The sequence below is a fragment of the Pezoporus wallicus genome, unplaced genomic scaffold (assembly GCF_028554395.1).
Source record: "Pezoporus wallicus isolate ANWC-B61680 ecotype Strahan unplaced genomic scaffold, APGP_CSIRO_Pwel_v1 contig_7905, whole genome shotgun sequence".
In the NCBI taxonomy this organism is placed as follows: Eukaryota; Metazoa; Chordata; class Aves; order Psittaciformes; family Psittacidae; genus Pezoporus; species Pezoporus wallicus.
The window spans coordinates 60004-87453 of record NW_026638110.1 but is presented as its reverse complement, the minus strand read 5'-3'; the positions used below and the strand labels follow the sequence as shown (position 1 = coordinate 87453).

The 27450-nt window shown below is 36.9% G+C and overlaps 1 protein-coding gene across 1 annotated transcript in view; it reads left to right on the top strand.

Moving 5' to 3' along the window:
• Window positions 1-26928, top strand: part of LOC130599151 (interleukin-1 receptor accessory protein-like 1) — a gene marked incomplete at its 3' end in the record, with an annotated part of 162546 nt that extends 135618 nt beyond the window's left edge. Inside the window, exon 5 of the mRNA XM_057409395.1 lies at window positions 26854-26928. Coding sequence (XP_057265378.1) covers window positions 26854-26928 — 75 coding nt within the window. The remainder of the gene's footprint in view (window positions 1-26853) is intronic.
• Between the last annotated feature and the right edge of the window lie 522 nt (window positions 26929-27450).

Sequence of the window (27450 nt, the reverse complement as noted above, 5' to 3'; positions counted from 1 at the left end):
GAAATTAAATAAAAGCTGAAACCAGTCTATTTGTTTATCATAGCTGAGAGTCTGAAATTGCTACAAGAGGAAATGCTAAATAATGAATTTCATGATTTATGGAGCTAGTAAATTTTACATCAAATTATTGAAATTTTGTTCTCAACTGCAGTCACATTAAGCAGCAAACTGATGGGAATCAAGTACTTGCAGAGAGACATACATCTTCATCCCATTTGGTTTGGTACTGCATGCCTAAAAAATTTTTGGTAACAAAAAAAAGTCTGCTGATATAATTGCTGACAAACAGTACAACAATGTAAGCCAAATGTCATTATGTAATATATGTGTTATCAACTGCTGTGACCAGTGGTGGAAGATAGCCTTGAGCTAATTACAAGTACCTTCTTATTGGACTAAATAAGAGAATCAATTTTCTAACTTTATTGCAAAATCTTGATTTCTTACAAAGAAGAATTTACCTAGCTACCCACTTTACCAATAAATACATGGAAGTAATTATTTTTGCAAAATACTTTCATGTTTTAATGTCTTTATAAATACAAATACATATATAAAACAACTGTTTGCACAAACTGATTGACTTTTTGGAAAAAAAAAAAAGAAAGTATAAACTTGCTATGAAATTCTCATATGGAAAGTCATAAGCTCTCTGAAACTTTTTGGTTACCATGGCAATTTTTATCAGTCAGGCTTTAATATAGGACATAGTAGAGTTACAACTGTAGAAATTCAGTCTCCATGGTTAACTTGATAAAAACTTTATGCTCTTCATTTAGATATTCTGAATCATGCCATAGACATATATAAAAACTACATTTTTAATAATTTATAATCTGTAGCAAAGATCAAAGGTTACTGGCATCTGATTATCAGATTAAATGGATGAGATCTGTGTGTGTAGCATGTCAAAATTTGAAATTCAAAAGCAATCAAGGAAGTTGTATTCAAGGCATTTTCTGTTGTTTCCATCTCAACCTGTTGATGAATGAATGACAGTATAATGCTCCCTGGCTTTTTGATGAGGCCATAATGATACAAAGAATGTCTCAAGTTAAAACTGCTTAAACTCACCTGTTTAACCTTTTAAAAGTCTGATACAGTGTGACTGTGATTAGAAATCAGTTTTTTGTCTAAGGCAGGAACTGACAATTCAACCCGGTCAACAGGATACTTCAGGTCTGCATGGCCAGAACCTTCAGACAGAGTTGCTCAAAGCTAGAAAGGTGGCTGACCTTTTCACATGCATGTGTACAGCCTGCAGTCCTGTGGCTGTGGGACTCCAGCCAGATCCCACGGGTACAACTCCTGCCACCAGACATCTATCTCACCATGTGCAGTTTTGAATATGTAATCCTATGAAACTTGGAACAAGTTTCCTTTGCCCAGAGGATATTTAATTTCTGTTTATACAGGGTGACTGCTGGTCAGTTTGTGGGGAGTGAACCTGTCATGGTTTAACTACAGCTGGCAGCCACACAGCTGTTCACTCTATCCCCCCACACTGGGATGGGGAAGAGAATCAGAAGAGTAAGAGAAAGGAAACTCATGGATTGAGATAGAAAAAGTTTAATAGGTAAAGCAAAAGGTGTGCATGCAAGCAAAGCATACAAGGAATTCATTTACTACTTCCATTTGGCAGGCAGGTGTTCAGTCATCTCCAGGAAAGCAGGGCTCCATCACTCATCATGGTGACTTGGGAAGACAAATGCCATCTCTCCAAATGTGTCCCCCCTTCCTTCTTTCCTCAGCTTTATATGCTTAGCACAAGGTCGTTCATCCCTTTGGATGAAACCATAGGGTTTAACATTGCAGTGAACTCCTCCCCTTGTCTCCTGCTCTGGCTCGGATTTGTCCACAGACTACAGTCCTCTAGGGGGTTACTGCTTTGTCAGGGGCCATTATCTTATCCATGGCCATTCTCTTTGAGGTGCTCCAGCATGACCTAATGCACAGTCACTCATGTTGAAGGTGTACTTGCTGAAGCACGGGCTTATCCACAGCCACTGATGCTTTGAGTTATACCTTCTTCAGTATAGACAAGCCACAATCCTTTCAGAGGATCTAGAGAATTACCTTCCTGTCCCTGGAGGGGGAGCAAGTTGCACCTCATTCTGAGTTTCTAGTTCTCAGTTACAAATAACTTCCCACATTTAAATGCCCAAGTTGTTCCTGTCAGGTTTATTAACCACTGACGTTCTTATAATATTTAGCTGTAGTTTAGACGGTAGAGAAGTTTCACTGGCTTAGCATTGTTTAAACTGCAACTGTGGTGATCAGGGGCATTTAGCAGCAGAGATGCTATTTTAGAATTATACTATAGAGGTACAGCGTGCTTTTAGTGGGGGCTGTCATCAGTGAAATAGTAGCATGTTTAATATTTGAATGACCTTTTTCATATTCCTTGTGAAATTCACTGTGATGAATCAGGACACATAATACTTTCAGCATTTATGATTTCAAGCTGTTAGAGGTGTGACTGCTTTTGTTGCTCAGTTTTCGTCTGATTCATGTCATACATGATTTCAGAATTGCAAGAAAGTATGCTCTTTCTTTTCTTCTAAAAGAAATCTTATGCTTTAGGAACATGCTTATTTGAAGGGATGGTGATGCACACAGAAAAATTTGGAAAAAGATATGTGCTGAAGGAGCCTTGTCCCAGGTGTCCCAACCTTAATTCTATAATCTTCTCTGGAAAGAAAAATCATATTTTAAAAACAAGCTTTGTGTTTTACACAGTCAGAAGTTTGGAGTATTCCTTGCTTGGGACTTCATTCAGAGCAGTTCCAGTGCTCAGAAATCTGTCTTATCATTGGTTGTTTGGAGAATTAGTTATCTGAGTTGCTGCAAACTTCCTTTGCAAATGTGGCTTTGAACATATGTACATATATGTACATATACACATGTAATGGCTACATTTCAAAATCTTGGCCGATGATGGAAAGCCACATAAGTTTTAGAACCATCTTTCAGAACCTATTTGTTACATCCCTCCCTTAAAATGTCTGATTTAGTAGCTGGCTTCTGTGCCTACATATTTCCTTACTACAATTTTGTCGTTTGCCTCCCTACCACTCAAGGGAAAGGTTGCTCCCAGCATTGGTACTAAAAGTATAGTGTTTGGTTTTTTTTTTTCTAAAATCTTTTTCCTGCTCTCCCCTCCATTACATACATACTCCCAGGGCTTACAGGCAGCAGAGCACTTGAAATTTGGATCATGTATTTTTGTGTTGAAATAGAAGTTTGTCTGTTTCTCAATCATCTGCAAGTAAAAAAGTGAAGTACTATAAACACAACTCTACAAAATCATCACTGCACATCAGGTAAGGGTACTTGTCTGCATTAAGGATTCATGAGTCTGTTCTGTTAAATAATCAAATGGTTATTACTAAGCAGATGTAGCATCTACACCTTTTGTACCAAGTTTGTCATGTGCCCTAAGAACACATATTTGTGCATGTGCTGATATTTTCCAGCACTGCCATTGCTGTAAATTTCAATATTAATATGGAGCTTAGATCTTGCATGGAACAAGAAGTGTATTAGGATTTTCTGCTTTGCTTGCTGTTCCATTGCTAACTTTCATTGGCTTACTTTTTACACTTATGTTTGACATTTCACAGTATCACAGTATCACAGTATGCTAGAGATTGGAAGGGACCTCAAAAGATCAACTAGTCCAATCCCCCTGCCGGAGCAGGAACACCTAGATAATGTTACACAGGAATGTGTCCAGGCGGGTTTTGAATGTCTCCAGGGAAGGAGACTCCACAACCTCCCTGGGCAGCCTGTTCCAGTGTTCCGTCACCCTCACTGAGAAGAAGTTTCTTCCCAAGTTTTAGTGGAACCTCTTGTGTTCCAGTTTGTACCCATTACCCCTTCTCCTGTCATTGTTTACCACTGAGTAGAGCCTGGCTCCATCCTCGTGACACTCCCCCTTTATATATTTATATACACTTATAAGGTCACCCCTCAGTCTCCTCCAAACTATAGAGACCCAGCTCCCTCAGTCTTTCCTCATAAGGGAGATGCTCCACTCCTTAATCATCTTTGTTGCCCTGTGCTGGACTCTCTCCAGCAGCTCCCTGTCCTTCTTGAACTGAGGGGCCCAGAACTGGACACAATATTCCAGATGCGGTCTCACCAGGGCAGAGTAGAGGGGAAGGAGGACCTCTCTCGACCTACTAACCACCCCCCTTCTAATACACCCCAGGATGCCATTGGCCTTGGCCACAAGGGCAGAGTGTTGGCTCATGGTCATCCTGTCGTCCACTAGGACCCCCAGGTCCCTCTCCCCTACACTGCTCTCTAACAGGTCGTTCCCCAACCTATACTGGAACCTGGGGTTGTTCCTGCCCAGATGCAGGACTCTACACTCTCCCTTGTTATATTTCATCAAGTTATTCCCTGCCCAACTCTCCAGCCTGTCCAGGTCTCGCTGGATGGCAGCACAGCCTTCTGGCGTGTCAGCCACTGCTCCCAGCTTAGCATCATCAGCAAACTTGCTGATAGTACACTCAATTCCCTCATCTAAATTGTTGATGAATATATTAAATAATACTTGGTTTAACTTGAATTACTAAACAAATATGTAAGCTTAAGGTCTATTCTTGTGAATATTGAGCTTAATAAAGAAATTACAACTAAGGAAAAGTTGCAAATATAAATAGACTGCAACTCCTTTTAATTCAAATAAACAAACTTTTGAACAGATCCACTTCCAGCAGTTCCAGATGAGACCGGATATTTAGGTATCACATAAGGAAGTTGAATAAGTAACTCATTTGATGTAGCTTTGTTCAGGTGTTCCTGTATTACTCACAAATTTGCTCTCACTTATGTGGCCCTACCATACTTGCCATACATATTTATGAATAAGAAGTGCACTGACACTAATCACTATTTGGCCTGGGTGCCTAAGCAAAATAAGTCATGAATGAACTGAGTCTGCTTTTTAGAGAAAACAGGGATTATAAATTCCTATGCAGAAGAATATATCCTGTGGAAAAAGAGGTTTTGGGAGTAAGAAAGCATTCAGATGTAAGGAAATGGAATACTTTTCCTGATTTTACTTTTACTTAAAGGAAAGTACAGAGGGAAAAAGAAGGCTATTTTAGGTTAGAGTGTGTCTGTCTCTGAATTAATAAATAGCTTAATCATAGAGAAAATTAGTCACTTATATTAGTTTAATGGTGGTTTTGTTCTATTTCAGAAAACGTAGACATAAGCAAAATCCCCGGTTAGGTTTTGTTGCGTAAAAAGCCTCTTCCTTTGTGTGAAAATTCCCTGGCACGTATGTGGGCAATAGCTGGGAAGCTTTAAAATATGGGGGGTGGAGAGGTTTAACTTCTTTTGCTCTTTGTTCTGGTACACAAGATAAAGCATTTTGTATATTAAATGTTGGATACATTTAGGTATCCAGCATTTTACAGAGGTGTTTCAGATTGTGATGAATTGTCTTTCCAAAAGAAAATTAAGTGTATGGGTTTTCATTAAAACAGAAGTTTGAAAGGGTACAGGATTTCATAGAAAGATACATGGTGTTCAATACACTTGTCACATGTCTGGAAAGAAAGATGAAGAAGGAGATGAAACACATGAAACAATGTCTTTAAAACAATGACACATGTCACCATGCATGACAGGTTATTCAAGTATTGTACTCCTAATTCAGTAAATTGTTTATTTCTTTTTATTTAATTTATAAATTTCTCTTAACTGTATTCTCTTTCTTCTCTTCTGCTTATTTTTCCAAATATCTGTACTGTGCCTTGGTATCTTATGCTGTGTTTAAACACAACACAGTTATATTTCACCTGTATGTGTAGTCAACAACAGAGAAACCGTACTTTTTCAGTATGCACTTATATCACAGCACCTTTTGCTAGCAGCTTGTAATGACATCTTTAAATTACACATATCATCTGGCTTTTTATTCATAAGTCAAAAGGGAAAAAGCTTAAGCATTGAAACTATCTCCTAAGAAGTTTGTAGTTTCCTACAGAGTTAGCAAAGCCTATTGCAAACAACTGTAATTTACTCTAGTAGGGATGCTTCATCGATTTGATATAATTTTATCTTCCACCTCCAATAGATTTTTCTTATTGAATGCATTTAGTATGTTTACCATGGTTAATTCATGGTGTGAACCAGGAGCTTTAGGCGTTGTCATTTTCTGCGTGTTTTTCAGACAGCAGCCAGCTAAGTTTCTATTTTTATTCCATTTCCTTCTTGAGGCACATGATGCTTAAAAAGTAATTACTTTCATAATAATCTAATTTAAGATTGTTCTCAATTTCTATACTATTCCCCTCCCTCTCTTCCCAAATGCTCTTTGACAGCTTGCTGGCAGCAAATGTTAAAGTGACTATGTTACATCCTCTACAGCTGAAGTGTGTTACAATGCAAGCTAGAAAACTGGTTTCTGGCAAAGAGTTCTGACTTCAGGAACCAGGTCATTAATACATAGTGGCTGTATGGAGGAAGAGCACTGGTGCTTGATTGATGTGATGTGGACTGTATTGAAAGCAGGCTCCCCAGCCTTTCAGTTGAAGGTAAAGGCTTTATGTGAGTAACCTCCAAGAAAATGGAAGTGAGTTAATCAGGAGACAGCGGGGAGAAACTTGAAAATTAATGTAATTTTGGAAGGGTCACTAAAAATTGTCTTGACAATTCACATAATGTTAAGAAATTATCATCATCATAGCATTGCTGTTCCATAAAACTGGCACACTTTATTCAAGCAATACGCCTATATGTAAAGGTATAAACTGCTTGAGTACAAAAATCATAATCAGTTTAAATGTTTAATCCATCATTTCTGTTAGGGTAATATATTTTAAATTTTCATTGTTAACATATTCAGGAGCAGATGGAATTAGTTCTAAAGTCAAATTGCTAAATCATGGTTGTTAAAAATATGCTTCCACTGTTAGAGCCTGTGCAGTGACAAGACTATTTCAGGCAAATGCATGACACCAGATTGTGACCTTTTACCAAACAAGCACTTCTCATAATTGTAATTGCCTTGGGCTAGTGAACACTACAATTACGTTCATTTTCACAATAATTGTACACTTATTTGAAAAGATGTCATACATCTTTGATACCAAACTTACAATAGTTTGGTATGATTGCAGCTAATTAAATCAGATAGGGCGACTGTACTTAATCATGTTAATTGCTTGAATAAAAAGATACAGAAATTTGTAGATAAGACCTGTAAAGTATTCTCTGCATTCTCGCCATGAATCCAAACTTGGAACTTTTTTTAAGTTATGCACCCAGTATTGTTGGCAGGTTTTGGAAATATGGATCTCTTTATGATCCTTCTGCACTCCAAATTTCAAGTAAGCATTTGATTTTCACGTAACATGAAAGCTAACTTCAGTCAGTCACTTCTGTTGTCACTAAAATGGTTTTTATTTCTCTCCCTCCATACATCCCGTCAACTGTCACCCCTGCAGTGTAGCTGGGAAAATAAGTTTTGAGTCTGCATCTTCATCTCTTAACATCTATTTCCCATTTTGTTTTGTTCTGGGACCTTGGACTTTCATTTCTTGTGAAATAACCAACTTATTTAAGAGGAGCTTCATGCTGGCAAGTTAATTGTTCAGTGTACTTGTTACCAACACATTATACAGAAGACCAGACCATTGGGTTTGCACCAATTGACACATTATAAGAGTGGTCTCAGACTGGACCAACTGGCCCAGAGGCAGAGCTTGTTCTCTGTAAATAAGTAAGGAAAGTTGTAGGCTCTGCTCATGATTTTAGTACGGATCTGTCTAAAAAACTACAGGTGGGCCTGTGAGTTTTGCATAGAATCACAGAATAGCTTGGGTTGTAAGGAATCTTCAAAGCTCATGTAGTCCAACCCCCTTGCAATGAGCTGGGACATCTTCAACTAGATCAGGTTGCCCAGAACCACATCCAGCCTGGCCTTGAATGTCTTCAGGGATAGTGCATCCATCACCTCTTTGGGCAACCTGTTCTGTTATTTTACCACACTCATTGTAAAAAAAATTTCTTCCTCACACCTAACCTGATCTCACTTCTTTTAGTTTAAAACCATCACCCCTCATCCTATCACAACAGGCCCTGCTAAAATGTCTCTCCCCATTTTTTTCATAGGCCCCTTTTAAGAACTGAAAGGATGCAATAAGGTCTTCCTGTACCCCTCTCTTCTTCAGGCTGAGCAACCCCAACTCTTCCCTCAGAGGAAAGGTGTTCTATCACTCTAGTCATTTTTGTGGCCCTCTTCTGGACACTCTTCAACAGGTGCATATCTTTCCCATTCTGAGGACTCCAGAGCTGGACACAGTACAGACCCACTTAAAAAAACTGTGTGATGATTTCTGTTAAGAAGTTCAATGTGGACTGCTATGAATATTTGTAAGGTTGAACATAAACTACAGATAAAAGTGCTGAGTAGCAGGAAAATCTTTAAGAAAAATGAATATATTTAAGTAGTTAACTTATGACAGAGTAGTTTCATACTTCTGTAACCAAATAATTCTCAGCAGATAGAACGAAGGGGACTTTGTTCCTTTTAATTTTCACTTCTCAAAACCAACTGTTCTTTCTTCTAACAGTCAGAAGATATTAGTCTATTTTATTTCCTTGAATCTCCTGCTTTCATTGGAGGTCAGTAGGATCTGTCTACTTGCTGTTTAAACTTTTAGCCATCCTAGGATTACAGAAATTTGGCATTGTACTTGTTAACCCCTTGTTATCTATCTATCTATCTATCTATCTATCTATCTATCTATCTATCTATCATCTATCTATCTATCTATCTATCTATCTATCTATCTATCTATCTATCTATCTTTCTATCTATCTTTCTATCTTTTCTGTGTTCAACTCCTGTTTTTTTCCATTTGTGTATTTCCAAAACCACCTGAAAACATGTACATTATAGCTACTTAAATATCTGAAGAAAATAGGGAATTTAGAAGCTAAAATACTCTGTCTGCAGAGTGTAAACACAACAGTTTATATGGAAGAGTACAAAAGTGGAAATGCCTGTTAATGAGGTAAATCCATTTTAATAAGTGCATTTTAAGGTGCCTTTACAATAATAAAAATACTAACAAGCACAAATGATCTCAGAATATCTGATTGTTCTGAACTTCAGAGTACCTTTTTGTGATGTGGATTCATAAAATTAGAAATTCTATTGTATGAAGTAATTCTTGTGATGAAAAAGCGTATTTTAGATGTTCCTGAGTCTGCTGCCAATGCTCAGCTATTAATAACTTGGCTATCCTTACAAGCAGTTTTTAGTAAGTCTTTTGTTTTTCAAAAAATGCCAACACTTGTCAGAGACATTGGTCCTTATATTAAAAGTTCAGCAGGTGAAAACCTGTTTTAAGAAAGTTCTGAAATCACGTTCTTGTGTGGGTTATTGTGTCAGAACTCTGGTGCAAAGTTGTTCTGTCTGGGGTAAAGCAGAGGTGGATGGGAATGAAATGACCTCCCTTCTTTATCTGAAATACCTTATTATAGAAAATAAAGTAAGGTGATTAGGAAGAATACAAAATTACTAATACAACAAAGATTATTTCTTTAAGGTCCCTTGAACATGTGTTGGTTATTTTACCCTGCTTTGAGCAGCGGTTTTGGGCTAGATTACCTCCAGGTTGAGGAGCTTTCCAACCTCAACCACTTCGTGATCCTGATATTTCACACAATGAGTACACTCTTAGAAACTCTTTTTGAAATATTCCCATTTTGATGAGACATTCTGATTAATATGTGAATAAGGCACAAATTGCCTGCAAAATTATAAATCTTTCAGCAACACTTTCTGTTCAATAGATTTATTTCTGCCTGCTTTTAATAGCTTTACAATATTTGTTTGTGAATGTGTTTTTTTTAAATCAATTCAACATTTCACATGATAATTTTATAGTATGATTTGCTATATACTTTTTCTTTTAATTAGCACTGCATTTCTGCATTTTCTGTTCTCTGGTGTATATGGTTTGGTTTGAATTGAAGTATGTATTAAAGCTAAATCTCCTCCTTTCTCACCTTTCCCTTTAAAAAAAGAAGGAAGTTGTAGAAAAGATGTGCATACATTAAGGGGTACACATTCCCCATAACTTCTTTTACCTCCCATATTGCATCCTAGCATGAGGTTTTCCTCAGGAAAATAGCTATAGCATAGCTCCAGGGTTCTTTCACACCACAAATGATTCCAATTTCTTGCTTATTGATTTCTGATAGCTTGAATCCACCTTGTACTTTAAAGCTAGTTGTATTCCCAGAAGAGAAACACAGAATAATATACCTGGCTTCGACAATTTTTATTATTTATTTATTTTCTTTTTCTATTGCTGTCATAAATGAAATATATTCATTTCACATTTATCAGAAGTAAGTCTGACTGAACAATGCTTATCTTGTAGCATGTTGATGAATATTTTTTAAATATGAATGAAGGATAAATATATACATATGAAATGGGTTTGAGAACCCACAAACACTTGATAAATTCAGTTCTATCAAAATAATGATGGGGAAAATCTTCAAGTGCTGCAAGAGTTTGAAGCTTTGCATTTATACATGAAGCAGATGATTTCAATAGAAATGTGTGATGTTGTCATGCTTTCTTCCACTGTTCCTTATGCAAAGTGAATTCGGGAGTGATTTGCTTTTGCTTCTCATTCTCTTCCTCTCTGTCACTGAGCATGCTTGGAAATGATATTTATTCCTAACACAAAAAATACCCACAAGTTGTTTTGTTGTTTTTTTTCAGGAGTGTTTTTTTAGCTTCTATAGTGGTTGTCTACATTTGCAATTTGTGATTAGTCAGCTTGATTAATAACTTAAGTTATTGCATTACAGCCTGTTAAGCTTGCCACCACACTAGCTGAGGTACCATTTCTTGTAACATCACTGTTTAGTGTGTATTCCCCAGTGATCAGCTCTAAACAACTATAATGAGGCTTTAACTGGGTTTGTATTAAACAAATAGGGAAGCTGAGCAGTGGGATGGGAAGCAAAGTGGAATACCGTAAGCATGGCATTTCTCAAACTGCTAAAAAATATAGTAATTACCTTTTTTCTTTCTAGTTGATCTGAATAATAATTTCATTATTTTACCTTTGGCCCTGATCTGATACTTTCAGTGTTTCTAGATAGGGTTTTATATGTATATATATATATAATGATTCAGTCATTAGAAGTAATAGCTTTTGAGGTTCAAGTGAAAGCCGCTGGTAACAATGAAAACTATGCCATGGATAGTAGTATAACACAAAATACAGGAGAAAACTTCTGTATGTACCACCAACACATGTTACAGGTGAAACAAACTTCTGAGGGAGGCAATAATTTCTGGATCATCTTTGGGAGATGTTACATGCAAAAGAATGACAAATATTGTGACTATACCTAACCGATATAACTGAGTCAGAAAGAAAATCTTGGAATAGTCTTTATGCTTTTGACATGTATTCTGACCTTTGTACATAATGTACAGTGCCTGGTTTTCCAAAATACCCAATAACTGCGGGGTACAATGGGAATGGGATATCAAAAGACTTTGAAAATCTACCTAAGCATCTGTCAGCGTATTTTAGTAATTAAAATATACACCTTTTAAATTGTTTCTCATCCCTCACCCTTGTTAATATGTGGAAGGCTTGTTTGGGTTTGGTCTTCTTTTGGGTTTTGTTGGTAGCATTGCTTCTTTCTGAGTTTACTTTGTCTTGGAATATAATGTAGGAGCAGAAGGTGTCATCTGTTTTTCATTTGACTCAGAAGATCCTCTTTTTCTTCCTTCAGTATACTAGCTTGCTGTCCAGCCTGGGGAGGCACTGTGTCCTAATGTTTACTGCCTAAAGCCTGTTTGATAACTAAGAATTTAAGAACATTAAACAGAGATGCCAGTCTTTTGGGCAGACTGCTCCTAGCCAGTGCGCTACCTAGCAAAGATGGCTGCTACTACAGGATAGTAACTTCTATTTGCCTTCTTTCTCTGCTTAAAGGAGATGGAGCCAGGTAATGCAGTAGTAATTTCCTACACCTGTTTATGGGACAAAATTTGTTCCTTGCTATCAAAACTAAACACAGAAGCCACAAGGATGAAATAGTACCAAGGAACAATCTTCCAATCAATACAAGAATGAGGATTTTTCTCATGACAAATTTTTCATATTCTCTCTATGATTTTGTCATCTGTAAAAGCTTCAGTATTTCTGATTCAATGCTTTTCTTTCTCCATTTCCCGATAAAACCAACTTAAAGTGTTTGCTACAGCTCTACCTTTTTAGGTTCTGAAAACTAGGTGGCCGAAGTGACAACTATTTTTATCCTTTCTCTGGCATGACAGGTTATGCACTTCTTCGAACATGTGAAGGAAGTCAGCTATATGAAGTAAACTCAAAGAGTATTTGTATACAAAACCAGCTATGCTTACACTTTCTACACAGACTCTACATTACAGATTTCTTATCCATTGGGAAAAAAAAAGTCTGATTTGCTGGAAAATTAAGTTTTCAGCCAAAGAAAATTTTCAGGCAAGTCACTTGCTTTCCAGTGATTTAGATTCCTGCTGATACCAAGTGGGATTTACAAAAGCACAAGAATTTAAAAAATGGGATTCATATCAAGTCATGAGTTTTTGAGAACTGGCATGACACATGGGCTCCTAAGTAGCTATACCATTTTTGAAAACCAGAATAAGGCTCCTAAATAACTAATGATGTATTATAGTGAAGTATTGTACAGTAGTACTCAGCTCAAATGCTAGGAGCAGCACAGATTTTTTAGGAGGGCACTCTTCCTTTGCTCACCGGCACAGATTATTGAATTTCTGAAATAGAGTATTTTAGCTCAAGACACAATAGTGCCTAATACATTCTTTCTAATGGGCTCATACAACTCTGGACAACACTGAGTAGTGCCTTGTAGACAGACTCCAAGATAGATTAGGAAATTCTAACATAGATAGCTAGCCCTTCAGTTGAAATATGAGTTTGTATTAATTTCTGATCTCTTAACTTCAGCCTTGATTCAAACCGAGATATTGTGAAATATAAACTGCTTGTACCACAAGAGTCAATAAGAAGAAATGTAGGCAGACAAAGAGTAATATTAAAGAGACCTTACTCTAAATGTTGTATTAAAAATGAACACTTCTGTTTCAACGCCAGAAATCACAAAACAACGTGTCATGGGGTTTGTTTTTTTGTGGGTTTTTTTTTTTTTCAGTCAAGAAAAGTGGACATTTCTACTGAAAATTTCAGAATTAGAAAATTCCTGAATAACAATTTGTGTTCTGTGTAAACAATATATATACAGCATTATGAATTCCTCCTTACATTCAGAAGAAATAACAAGTTTGGTGAAAATTAAGCAAAAGCTTTTCAGTTCCTCTAGCTGAAGGTATTTGATTATGAAGAGACCTGAGTAATAGCAATCAAGACAGTTATTGTGAATTTATGATGGTAGATATCCTGAACAGAAATAGGATGTCTTAGATTTCTAGCCAAAGAAAACGTCTCTTTCTGACCAAAGAAAACAATGTACAAAGAAAACAATGATTTAGTAGTCATTAATCTCCTTAATTTATAAAATTAACTTTGCCCAATCACCATTTTCTGTTTCCACATGAAAGTAGAGAAGACTTCTTTTTAAAAAGGTCAACTAAAGAGAGGGAAGTCTGTCATCATTTTCCTATTACCCTATTACCCTATTACCCTATTACAGTATCTGAAAAATAAATAATCTAATGTGATCTACATTGTTTGGCAGCAATAGTGCTTTTTATTAACTTGTTTGTAATTAAGAAAGGGTGTTTTGTGTTGTGTTTTGTTTGTTTGTTGGGTTTTTCTGTTTGCTTGTGTATTTTTTAATATCTAATAGTATTATTTTTATCATGATTTTCTGGTTTAAGAGCTTGCTTTAGAGATATTGTAGTATATAAATATATACACATTTTTTACAACTTTTTTTATGTATCAAGTATTAAATAATGGTTGTATAAGCACCAGCTTTCATAACATTTCAGTAGACCAAATATTTATGATGTCTAATCTCTGTTTGTTGCCAAGTTAACGGTATGATGTGTGCTAATATAACATCTGCCATACTAGGTTTTTATAGGGAGTTTTAGTTAAAGCTTGGTATATCAAATGGACAGTAAGTGCCAGATATTATTGTTCTCAGGCATGCTCCCCTCCCTCCCCTTACATGGACTGCATAACTTTTTGATTTTAATGTCCTGTGGTAGACCTTGACTTCCTACCATGTTACAAAACAGAAAATCTATGGAAACTAAAACTTCAGGCCTAGGCTTCAGACAAGTTTTGTGTAGAGATAATGGAAACCTGAAGTCCCCTGTGCCAGGGTTCATGCTGCTATGAGAGGGTCTGAACACACAGTATAGACCAGGCAGAGCGTTCATGAGAAAATGAACATGAGCCGGCAGTGTGTGCTTGCAGCCCAGAAAGCCAACTGTATCCTGGGCTGCATCAAAAGGAGCATGACCAGCAGGTTGAAGGAGGTGATCCTGCCCCTCTACTCTGCTCTTGTGAGACCTCACCTGGAGTATTGTGTGCAGTTCTGGTGTCCTCAACATAAAAAGGACATGAAACTGTTGGAACAAGTCCAGAGAAGGGCCTGTGTGCAGTTCTGGTGTGCAGTTCTGGTGTCCTCAACATAAAAAGGACATGAAACTGTTGGAACAAGTCCAGAGAAGGGCCACAAGGATGATCAGGGGACTGGAGCACCTCCTGTGTGAAGACAGGCGGAGAAAGTTGGGGCTGTACAGCCTGGAGAAGAGAAGGCTGCATGGAGACCTCATAGCAGCCTTCCAATATCTGAAGGGGGCCTAGAGGGATGCTGGTGAGGGACTCTTCATTAGAGACTGTAGTGACAGGACAAGGGGTAACGGGTTAAAACTTAAACAGGGGAAGTTTAGATTGATTATAAGGAGGAAATTCTTTCCTGTTAGGGTGGTGAGGCACTGGAATAGGTTGCCCACAGAGGTTGTGAATGCTCCATCCCTGGCAGTGTTCAAGACCAGGTTGGACGAGGCCTTGGGTGATATGATTTAGCGTTAGGTGTCCCTGCCCATGGCAGGGGGGTAGGAACTTGGTGATCTTAAGGTCCTTTCCAACCCTAAGTATTCTATGATTCTATATTTCTATGATCTGTATGATAAACTGTAGAGTTGTACAGTGCAATTTGCATGGCATGTACCCTAAATCCAGCCCTATCCCATCTGCTGCATAAACCTTCAGGACACCCTGTGAATTCTCCAGACTTTCTAAACCTGATTGTAAGAACAAATATTTGCTAAAAATAAAAAAGAAGGTATAGACCTGCCAGAAATTTTCTGGTCAAATCCCCCTGTTCAGATTTGATCTTCAGCAAAGGTAGGTTGCTGAGGGTCATATCTAGTTGGGTTTGGAATATATACAAGAATAGAGACTCAACATCTCTGGGCAACCTGTTCCTATATGTGAACACCTTCATAGTGAATAATTTTTTCCTTATGTTTAGGTGGAATTTCCTGTGTTTCAGTTTGTGCCATTGCCTTTTTCTTGTCCTTTAGCAATGCTGAGAAGAGTCAGTTTCTGTTATCTTTACTTGCCCCATGAAGTTTTTTATGTATGGACAAGATCCCCATGTACCTTCTTTTCTCCATGATGAGCAGTCCCAGCTCTTTCAGCATCTCCTTGTATGAAATGCTCCAATCCCTTAATCATCATTTTGGTCCTTTACTGTCCTTATTCCAGTATGTCTACATCTCTCTCATGTTGGAGAGCCCAGTACTAGACTCGACAGTCCAAATGTGTTTCATTACATTTGACTAAAGGGGAAGGATCACGTCGTTCAACCTGCTGGCAATTCTCTGCCTAATGCAGCCCAGGGTGCTGTTGGTCTTCACTGATGCAAGAGCACATTGCCAACTCATGTCTAACTTGTTCTTTACCATCCCAAGGTCCTTCTCGGCTAATCTGATTAGTTGACTTCCAGCCTGTGCTGGAGTGTGAGGTTATTCCTCCAGAGTTTCAGTACTTGGCATTTCCCATTGTTGAACTTCCTGAGGCTCCTGTCAGATCATTTCTCCAGCCTGTCAAATTCCCTCTGAGTGGGATCATACCCATCTGGTTTATCAACCACTTTTCCCAGTTTTGTGTTCCGTCATACAGGTCACTAATGAGAACATTAAACAGCATTGGCCCCAGCACTGATCCTTGGAATACACTGCTAGTACAGGCCTGCAGCTGGACTTAGTGCTGCTGTTTGCAATACTCTGAGTCCAGCAGTTCATCCAGTTTTTACTGGATACTTAGTCCATAGTTAGTTTGTCAGTGAGGATGTTTTGTGAGACACTGTCAGTTCTTGCAAAAGTCGAGATGAACAACATCAGCTACTGTCCTCACATCTCTGATCCAGTCAGCTCATCACTGAAGGCTGCTAGGTTGATTAAGCACATTTTCTCCTTTATAAATCCATGCTATTTCCAACCGTTTTCTTCTCTTTCGTGTATTTTCAAATGGTTTCCAGGACTATTTATTCCATCACCTTCATAGGGGTCAAGATGAGGCTGTCCAGCCTATTTCCCCAAGATTCTCCTTCTTGCCTTTCTTGAAGATGAGAGCGGTATTTGCTATGTTATAGCCCAAAGTGTCTCAGCTTAAAACCAAATAAGCCCAGTTGAATGGAGCAGATAAAAAATAGCTGTCTGACAGGGCAGGAAATTTAATGTGCACTAAAAGAGAAGTACAGAAAGAAAGGGAAAAAAAAAAACCAACAAAAAAAAAAAAACAACAAAAGCTCTCATATTGTTCACAAAAGAGGAAATTATGGATTTTTCTCACTTTTTTTTTGGGTCACAAGAAATTATAGTATGTCCAAATAGCAGAGCTAAGACAGATTCAGAAAACTAAATCACTGAGATGACTCAAAGAACAAATGAGAAGTATACAGGTCTAAGACAGAATCAGAACAGAATGAAATAGAGCAGGTTGCCTTTTAAATAAGATTATTTTGAAATAAAGCAACAGAATTAAAAGATTGACTACAAATCCTGAAAGAGGAAACTCTGTGTGATAGGTAAAAACTTGCAAGGCCTTTAAATGTCAGCTCTTTGGAAGAGTTGAAGTGCTCAGGGTGCATAGGGTCTTATTCCCTTTACAAGGCCTCCTCAGAGGCTGAGAAATCTCATTCTGAAATGTCAGCATTATCAGCAGAAAGATTTAATTATGAAAAGAAAAGCGTCGAGTATCTAGAATTTGTGTTCAAAGGTCGTGAGCGACAGTATTTCCAATAACGATCTGCCCTAAATCTCAAAACAGGAGAGAATAACAAAAACAAGGCATAAGGAGATCCACATATATTATTAAGTTTCTAAAATTCTAAAATTAAGTTTCTAAAATTTACAGTAAATTACTTTAAATGAGAGAAGATATACTTCAGTTCCTTGGGTTTGAAATCTAAATCTGAGACAGCTGTATGAAATAATAGGCAAAAATAAAAATTAACAATAAATTTCAAGGGAAAACTTTAACAATCATGACAAGGTTGAGGAAAAGAAATAATAGTGAATGCTAAAATTCAACTGGCAATCATAAAATTGAAGCTGAATGAGAAAATGTAGTTATTTCTAATTAATTGGACAATAAACAAGATTTTCTGGGAGTCATGCAGTAAGGATAATACAGTAATTTTTAAGAAAACATGTGTTTGGCCTTGTCACAGAGAACAGAAACTTTCCCCACTATATTTTCTATATTTTAACCTAGGGAAAAAAGAAAAGAGAATAGACAAAGGGAACAATATAAGAGAACCTATTATAATATGCAGAGAAATTTTAACAGTGCGTGTTGCAGAATGGTTCCTTGTTGTGAAATGTGTGAGTCTGGCTTGTTTGTCAAAACTTCATGATTTATATAACTCTGTTTTGCTGCATGAATATGTAAACTATTCAGGTAGTCCAATTGTGAAGAATACTGTGTATGTTTCTATTTGTTTCACCAGCTTTATACAAGATCTATACAACATACCCTTGAAGACTCTTATAAACAAAGGCATAATATAACACATAGATATAGGAGCAACAGAATACTTTTATAAGTTTTAAAAGCAAATAAATATGTCTATAAATAGTTATGGTAAGGATTATGTCCCATATGGATACCTCCAAAAATCATTAGTATGTGATGCCAGACTTAAGAAGTGCTAGGAGACCACCTCCCAGAATTTTTCATTAGTCTTGAACAGAAACAATAGAAGAAACTGTAGCATATACAGTTTAACTGAGGTGAACTGGATTTGCTTAATCCTGGTTTCACCCATTGGTAAAGACAAGGATGTTTTAGGGAAAGGTCTGTGTAGGTAAAACTGGAGAATAAGCCAAACTCAAACCAGTAGCATAGTGCGTGAATACAAAAACGTGCCAATTGTAGTGGCCTTTTCTGTCCTCAGTTTATTTTGACTTCTAGTTGCTGTCATAATACAGGCAGAAGGAACAGTTACAGACCACGCAAAATGCCAGATCCTATTGACATGTTTTATAAGAGTGACCTGTTACATGTGAGCAGCAACTGGTCTGGGCGTCCTCCTCCAGAAGTGTAAAAAATATTTATGCAAAACACCCACTTTTGGTACTCTGGCAGGAAGAAGGATGGTTATTTTGGCCTAGAGGACTCATATGAGGCAGTAATATAAACATGAAAAAGACAAAATTTCTAAATGTTGGTGAGGTTCTCCATTAAGATGAAATATCAGAAAATTGAAATATGAAATATCAGAAAATACCTGAGTGTTCCCAGATGCCTGGTTTCATTGTTTCATTCTTCTGTGAAGAAGAACTTCGATTTTAATTAAAAGCACGGATAATATATCACACTTGTTTATAGCAACAACAGCAACCATCTTGTTCATCATTTGTCAGGTTTTCGTCAGGTGATCTGATGCCTCCTAGTGGACAGCCAAATTTAATAAACCATACGGACAGGCTAGGCTTTAGCATGGCATCATTTTCATAGACTTGCATAGAAAATCACATATCCATTTTCTTGCTTTAGGGATTAGTTTAATGCAGAAACAGTGGTGTAATGCATAGAAATATTATGCAAGAGAGGAAAAAATATTTTAGAACCTTTAATTTTTTTTTGTCTTTGTGTGTTTAGGGTCTCTTTTTCTTTTTTTTTTTTTTTTTTCCTTGGGATAGGGAGGAGGAATAAATATTCTTTTAGGATTAAAACCTTTCTTTATTCCTTTCTTTCCTCTTTGTAAATACAAAATATAACTTTTAAATCTGCCATGCAAAGAGACCAATCATGTCAAGATGTTAGGCTAATATTTCACTCAATAGTTTTAACTACATATACTCTTTGGTGCTTTTGTGTTTCAAGAATGCATTAGCATTTGTGATGACAGCATTTTAATTATTTGTGCTTTTTCCTTGGAGACCACCGGGAAATGTCACCCTGTGTTCAAGAAAACTAACAATTAAAAAAAAAAAGCAATATATACATCTTCTCTGAGGTCATAGGGGTAGCCTAAGTGTCACATCAGATTCAGGTATGGCCACACGCAAAGACTTGTGGTCAATGGCTCAATGTTCAGCTGGAGACCAGTAATGAGTAGTGTCCCTCAGGGACTGGTGTTGGGACTGGTCTTGTTCAACATCTTTCTCGATGACATGTACAGTGAGATTGAGTGCGCCCTCAGCAAGTTTGCAATGACACTCAAGCTGTGTGGTTCGATTGATACGCTGGAGGGAAGGAATGCCATCCAGAGGGACCTTGACATGCTTGTGAGGTAGGCCAATGCCAACCTTATGAAGTTTAACCATGCCAAGAGCAAGGTCCTACACCTGGGTTGAAGCAATCCTAGGCACAGCTAAAGGTTGGGCAGAGAAGAATTCAGAGCAGCCCTGCGGAGAAGGACTTGGGGGTGTTGGTTGATGAGAGACTGAACATGAGCCAGCTTCAGTGTGTGCTCGCAGCCCAGAAAGCCAACCGTATCCTGGGCTGCATTAAAAGGAGCACGACCAACAGGTTGAAAGAGGTGATCCTGCCCCTCTACTCTGCTCTCGTGAGACCTCACTTGGAGTTTTGTGTACAGTTCTGGTGTCCTCAACATACAAAGGACATGGAACTGTTGGAACAAGTCCAGAGAAGGGCCACAAGGATGATCAGGGGACTGGAGCACCTCCTGTATGAAGACGGGCAGAGAATGTTGGGGCTATTCAGCCTGGAGAAGAGAAGGCTGCATGGAGACCTCATAGCAGCCTTCCAGTATCTGAAAGTGGTCTATAAGGATGTCGGGGAGCGACTCTTCACAGGGGACTGTAGTGACAGGAGAAGGGATGACTGGTTCAAACTTAAACAGGGGAAGTTTAGATTGGATATAAGGAAGAAATTCTTTACTGTGTGGGTGATGAGGCACTGGAATGGGTTGCCCAGGGAGATATGAATGCTGCATCCCTGGCGGTGTTCAAGGCTGGGTTGGACAGAGACTTGGGGGACATGGTTTAGTGGGAGGTGTCCCTGCCCATGGACAAGTTGGATCTTGATGATCTTTAGGTCTTTTCTAACCCTAACTATTCTATGACTCTATAGTTAGAGATGAACAGATAATGTAAAACCTCAACATCTGGCTTCATTTGCTGTTCTCCCATATTCAAACTGTCATTAAACCCAAGTGACTTGCTAGTTAAAAAATCTTAAATAGGCTTCCTGCAAATATTCTTCCTGTCTTCTAAGATTTCATTTTAGCAATGTCATTTCTTTTCTCAATATGCATCACAGTAACTTTTACATAATAATGGTCTCTTTAGTAGTCGCCATTTTATCTGCTGCTGCACTTTCTCGCAGAAACTGCTAATATTGTCTTTAATGCTCTACATAGTTCTTTTAGGAAATTTTTCTGATGTAAAAAATATGAGGATGTAAACTTCAGTTTTGGAAAAACATCATAAGAAAGGATTAGGTATGAGAAATAAAAACTGTATTCATTTTTATGTCCAGAGCAGGAGGTTTGGGGCATTTTAAATGTGCAATAAGACAATGAGAAAGTGTCGTTGTTTAAGGCCAGCTGCCACGCAGCCCGCTAGTTCACACACACACCCCCCAGGACAGAAAGACATAAACTGAAAAAAGAGGCAGAGTTTTTTTTCTTTCTCAATGTAAGATTTATGTGAACATTTCAGAAGATAGAGCTGATCTTTAATCTGTCGAAGTAAATAGCTAGGTCACATTAGGTTACTCGTTTATGGTCACATGCCTATGGCTTCACACATGTAACTTTAGTATCTGTATATGCATCTATCTGCCCTCAGTTTGAACTGCTTGATTCAGTGTATAACCAGCCTTGTTTACACAGTGAGACAGTTTTACAAGGTTACTGTGCAATTCATGGCATACATGTTTTTAAATGATGCCCTTGTGAATGAAAACTAATCTGATTGCAGCTGAGAAATGAGATTTAAGGTTGTTAGAAGTATCAAGATATTATAAAGAATTCCCTTTCTATGGAAGTCCTTACCATACATATTTTTTTTTAAAGGCAATGATTTCTCTAGTGACATATTTGAATACGTAGAGTTATGCATACGTTAGGAGAAATAAGGAAAAAACCAACATCCTTGTATTGCATTACCTATGTTTTGCTCTGCTCAAAATTGCTCTAAGGAACCTGAGAGTTCCCCAAATTAGTATTCATCTGGGCAGTAACTGTGTATACCAATGTTTCAAGGCTTCAGGTTCAGGCTGCACATAATTAATTTTATTGCAGTCTATGGTATACTACTGTTACTGCATTATTTGTTTTACAGACATGATTATTGGAAAAAAAAAAAAAAGGAACCAAAATCATGTGCAACTGTTTTCCAAGGTACAGCACTTATCAACTGAAATGCTATAGTTTTTCCTCCTATTTTTATAAATACCTGTGATTCCTAAATATTGCCATCTACAGCAGCTTTTCATAAATGATGGCTTTCTAATGACAGTGCTTTATTTAAAGAGCCCCATCATGATACGGACCTTATCACAGCAGTATAAAAATCAAATCTATTGTTTTAATCTCATTTGAAATCTTCTCTGCTGCCACTGATATAAGTTTAGCAGGCTTGAAAATGCTTGGTTAAATGTTGAGATGTAGTAATTAGAGGGGTAAGCACACCACGTGCACTTAATAGCCGGACACCGTCCAACTCTGAGGGCATGAGGAGTAGGGAGTAGTGCCAGGCACCATGCTCAGAAGTGCCTGAAGGTTCAGCTTTTAGTTAATCAGACCTAATGTCCCTTCTCTGACAGAGATGCCTTGTCCCCGGAGTGATTTGCCTGTGGCAAAATTAGCGGAATGAAGTGAGCGCAAAAAGAAATCCAGGCACAGAAAATCAGCAGGGAAGATAATAGTAATGAGGAATTCCTTAATTTCTAGAGGCAAGTTGAGATGGGGGATCTTTCTTAACTGAAGGGTGAAGTCAGAGAAACAGTGTGGACTTCAAGAAAAGAACTCCATCCCTCTGGCTTCTTTTGTTTCAAAGTGTATGAATATTTTGCCTTAGCATAGCAATGAATTCCTTGCCTGATTTAATTCTGTGCCTTAGTTGCAATGCGTTACAGGGCTATATCAGTCATTTTTTTTCTAAAAATGGTCTAAATTCATAAACATAAGAGGTTTAATCTCATTTTCTCAAATCTCAGAAGGATCAGAAGGGGTTTCATCCTCAGAAAGGAAGTTTTACTTCAATAAAAAAGTTGAAGAAATACTCTGAAATATAGGTAACTCAGACTGGCCAGGTAAGGCAGCCATTCCTGTGATTTTTTTTATTTTTTTTTCCCCTGCAGGAAGTGTCTACCCAATAAACTGGATTTCTGAGTTGCAGACAACTCCACAGCCCTTCCTGCCTCTAAGAAACTGAAATTAACTGTAATCATTACAATTTGCAAGGAAGAATCTGAGAGCACTTTGTAAAACAGACATGAACATAGAAATTTTGAATTATTTTTTTTTCTATTATAAGTCTTGTAGGGTTTGAGGCAGTTCTATTTTTGATATCCAGATTTGTGATTTTTTTTTATGTACAGTTTGAATTAAGCTTTTCTTCATTAGCTCTGCTAAATTGTAACAGGTGGGTGGTCTCTTCAAATAACAGAATTTTGCATAGGGAAATGTATATTGTGACCATAAGCTTCTAAACTTAAAAGGGCAGCTTAGAAAGAGCAGTATGGAAGTAGGCAGCTGATGTAAAAATATTATCTTCTGGCTAGTTACCAGAAGGGTGACGGATTGTGATGGCTCTCACTTTCATTGCCACAAGATAGATTGTTCAATATGTTTTAAATGTAAAACCAGTCTGATAGACTTTGAATATGAATTTAGGCACTTTCTCTTTGAGCAGGATCAATATATCTGCAACTAGATTGTATCTCTGGAGTTAAATAGTAATTTTTAATAAAGCTTCAGAATTGGTAACATGATTTTTTTTAACTTCAGTTTGTTTTTAATCAAAATCAAGTTTGACATATTTGTGACATTCGTCACTGGTGGTTCGGAAATCAAATATAAGATTGGCCATAAACTTGATTTATGATCCAGTAACCCATCATCTTTTTTTGTTTGTTATTTATTTTTTTCTTTTTAAAGAATTCGATCCGTCAAACCTCATTTTTTTGAGAGGAATATACCAGTTTTCTTAACTCTTAAGTGGGAAAGAAAGGAAAAAAAAAAAACCAGACTAAACTATCAATAGGGAAAGAAAGAAAAATAAAAAGTGGGGAGGGGGAGAGAGAGAGGGAGGGAGAAGTGCACCCATGCATCAGTAGGGGATAATATCCAGGAACTAAGATTCTTGCCGACAGGCGAGAACTCCCTTATGCAAGAATAAGAATCTGAATACTCTGTTCCGACTGTATGACAACCCTGTTGATAACTACCTGGTGGGTAGAGGACCCTCTCTTTGTGTTTTTTAAACACATTCAAAAGAATTCTGGTTCTTTGTATGCAGTACAGAACAGGAAGTGCTTTGAAATCATGAATATTTTTGTAGGACATGAAAATTATTGCCTTGCAGCATCTATTAGTGAAAAAGAAAAAAGTTGCTTAACTTTTTAAGAGACCAGATGTAGTTGTGAGTTTTGTAATTTTTGTTTGATTCTAGCTGTTTAGTAAAAGTTTAGGAAGCAAGGATGAATTTCTAGGTTTGCTGTTTGATTTAGTAGATAACTGTGCCTCAGTAGACCCTTCTGAAAATTATATTAATTTTGAATAGCCTGTTGCATGGTGAATTGACCCAGTTAAGAAGCCAAATCCCATGGTTTGAAGGACATAAAACGGCTTATAGGAGACACATATGTCTACTTCAGAGTTTCTAAATCAAACAAGGGTTGCAGATACTCTGTGCTGTCCATTAATGTTGCTATCTGTGGAGAATGTAAACTTGAAAGAAAGAGAGGCAGCTGGAGATATTTCCACCTCTGCCTCAGTCCATATGGATTAATTGCAATGAAAACCTACATATATTTGCAGGTTAATAAATAGATGAAATAACAGACACTAAAGGTGTTGATTGGCTGCGGGCACATTTCAAATCACCTTTGAAAATCTGAGATTCTAATTATACCAAGTTACAGAAATTATTTTCCTTGCCTGTATTACTCCCATTCACAATATTTCCCTACAGCCTAAACCTCTCCAATGCAGAATACCCAGGGTATTTTTTTTTTTTTTTTCATTTTCAAGATGGGTTAATGAGTTTGCCCTGGAAGATGTGATTGCTTGTAGTACAGACATACCCACAGCAGTGTTAGATTGGCAGGCATCAGTAGGGAATGCAACACTGAAATACTGATATTTGCCCCAATTTAAAGAGCTTAGAGGTGCAGCGTCTTATTAAGCATTAATTCTTCCTGGCCACAGGTATTGGTGACTATCACATGTCAGTCTTTCCTTAACTGAGAAAAAAACTGTTTTCTAATCTACTTATTTCTTGCATTCAGATTAACTCCACCAGTTACTATATCTTTACTTAGAATGAGAAAACTTTGTTTGCTGGAAGAGTTTCAAAACAGATTTAGAACAACAGTGACTCAGAAGATATTATCTGATGAATGGTAATTGACTTGAAAATGACAGAACTGCAAAACTAAATTTAAATTCATAGTGGATGATGGTTAAAAAATTGCAATGTGCTGATAAATTATGAGCCTTTACAGAGGAGTAAAGAAATGGAAATGACTAATTTTTCAGTTTAAGAAAAAATGTATTTTGAATTCCTTTGCCTTCTATCCATATTATCTCCCATCGACCAAAAAAAAAAAAAGACAAAAGAGAAAAGAAAAATGAGCTAAAAATAATTCAAATCAGAAAACAGTGTAAAGAAAAGTCTTTCACAGCTGTGGCTCTCTCCAGAGTCGATAGTCTAGAATTATTTCCTAGAAAAGTATAAGAAAGTAGAACCTGTTGTTGGAAAAATTAATGGAAGAAAAGTCTGTGGACTAAATCCTGTTCTTTTCCTATCCTTGAAGAAATATTTTGATTCAGTCCTAGATTTGATAGGGTCAAAATTGCAGACACCAATTGGGTGGGTTTGTGCTCTGGTCAGATAAAGGAAAACCTCTGTAATGCAGACACATGTGAGTAGATAATGGATCCATTCTGTCATTGTTGCGAAGTTGAAATTTGTATTGTAGATTTTAAAAGGCATCATACCTTAATCAAAGAGGAGAGGAAACAGTAAAGGGAATGCATAAACCTCTCCTGCAATTCAGCTGACAGAAGATGAGTATGTTTAGTAGATTAAACCCATACACATGTGGATGTATGTGTCAGTAAGAAAGGGAACAGTGATTTTGACAAGTTGGAGGGAAGAAATATTATAGAGTTATATCAAAATGTCAAATGTACTTTAAATCTCTGACAGCCCATAATCTGTGTTAAAGACTGAAGTATGAATTAATGTTGAAAAGCAAAATATCAAAGTGTTCCAGGTTGGAGCTTTCCCCTGAACATTTACTATAAATTTTAAAGAAAAAAATAAATAAATGTTCTTTTTTTTTTTCATATTGCATGCACTTACCTGTCAGAGATCAGTAAGGATTACACTTGCTATCAACAACAAATGTAGTACTAATCAATATCACTTCTGTGAATAAAGTATGAAGATGTTATATAAATCTAGTGGAATGACTGCACTATTTAGACGCATGGTGTGCACATGCTTCAACAACCTTCAAAAGCTTTTTGACCACTACAAAACTCTTCCTATTACAAAATTTGCGTAAGTCTCCTAGTATTATTTCAGGGCAGATCAAAAAGGAGGAGGAAAATAATCTTCTTAGAAAGTAATCTTACTAATCTTGACATTATTTCACTGTATCTGTCCCTTGGATTTTGAAAACTGAGCCTTTTTCCTAGTATTCTACTGTCAAATGTTTCAGTGACGGCAATATCTTTTAAATACAATTTTAATCAAAATTTCAAAATTGTTTTACAGTAACTTTGATCATATTATTTCTCTGTTAATAACTACATTTGATAGAAAGGTAATTAAATATTATAACAAACAATGAAATGCTGGATAATATTTATGAAAATACAAAATTATAATATATCAGTGCATGTTTTTTGTGAGAGTTTAAAGAGATGAGTTTTATTAATGGAAGTGAATTCAATATCTTAGCATGTGAAAGATTCTAAATATCAGTGCTATATTTACTCTCTAAGCAGAAATATTTACAGCTACTGAACACATGAGCATTATTTAAACAAAAGAAAAACTGAAACATATCTGAAACAATAGGTATAAAATCAAGTCTTATGCTACCCAATAATAATCAGAAAACTAAATATGTGAATGTCTTTCTTTTCTAGCACCACTAACAGATAAACCACCGAAGCTTTTGCATCCCTTGGAGAGTAAGCTAACAATTCAGGAGACCCAGTTAGGTAAGTAGCAAACACATAATTTATATTTAGATTTTATGAAGGTATTTGATGTGTTAATGTATGAAGACAATGTGACGGTATGTTGACAATAATTTCATGGAAAAGACTTTAAACATTGTTCCATGGAGAGATGTGCCATATATCATCTAAAAGATTGTTGTTCACGAAAAAATTGGTAGCAATTGATACTGAATAATAAACTCTTTAATGTTTCAGATATTGGAATATTAAACCAGATGCTGGTTTTTACCTTTGCTGAAAGTCTACAGTTATGTTTACCTGAGCTTTTCTTTCCAAACTTCCCCTTTTCTATATATTTGTATATACAGATATAGTGGTGTAAATTCTGCTTCAAAGACTTCTTTGCTTTGGCGATTATTTGAAGAATTTCAAAGATGTTCTGTAATTGTAAATGTTGTACTGGTCTAAAACCATCCAGAAAACAGTGAGAAGTTAATATAATAGGACCTGATTATTCTGAATGTATGAATATATATATGTAAAGATAAATGGAGAGAAATT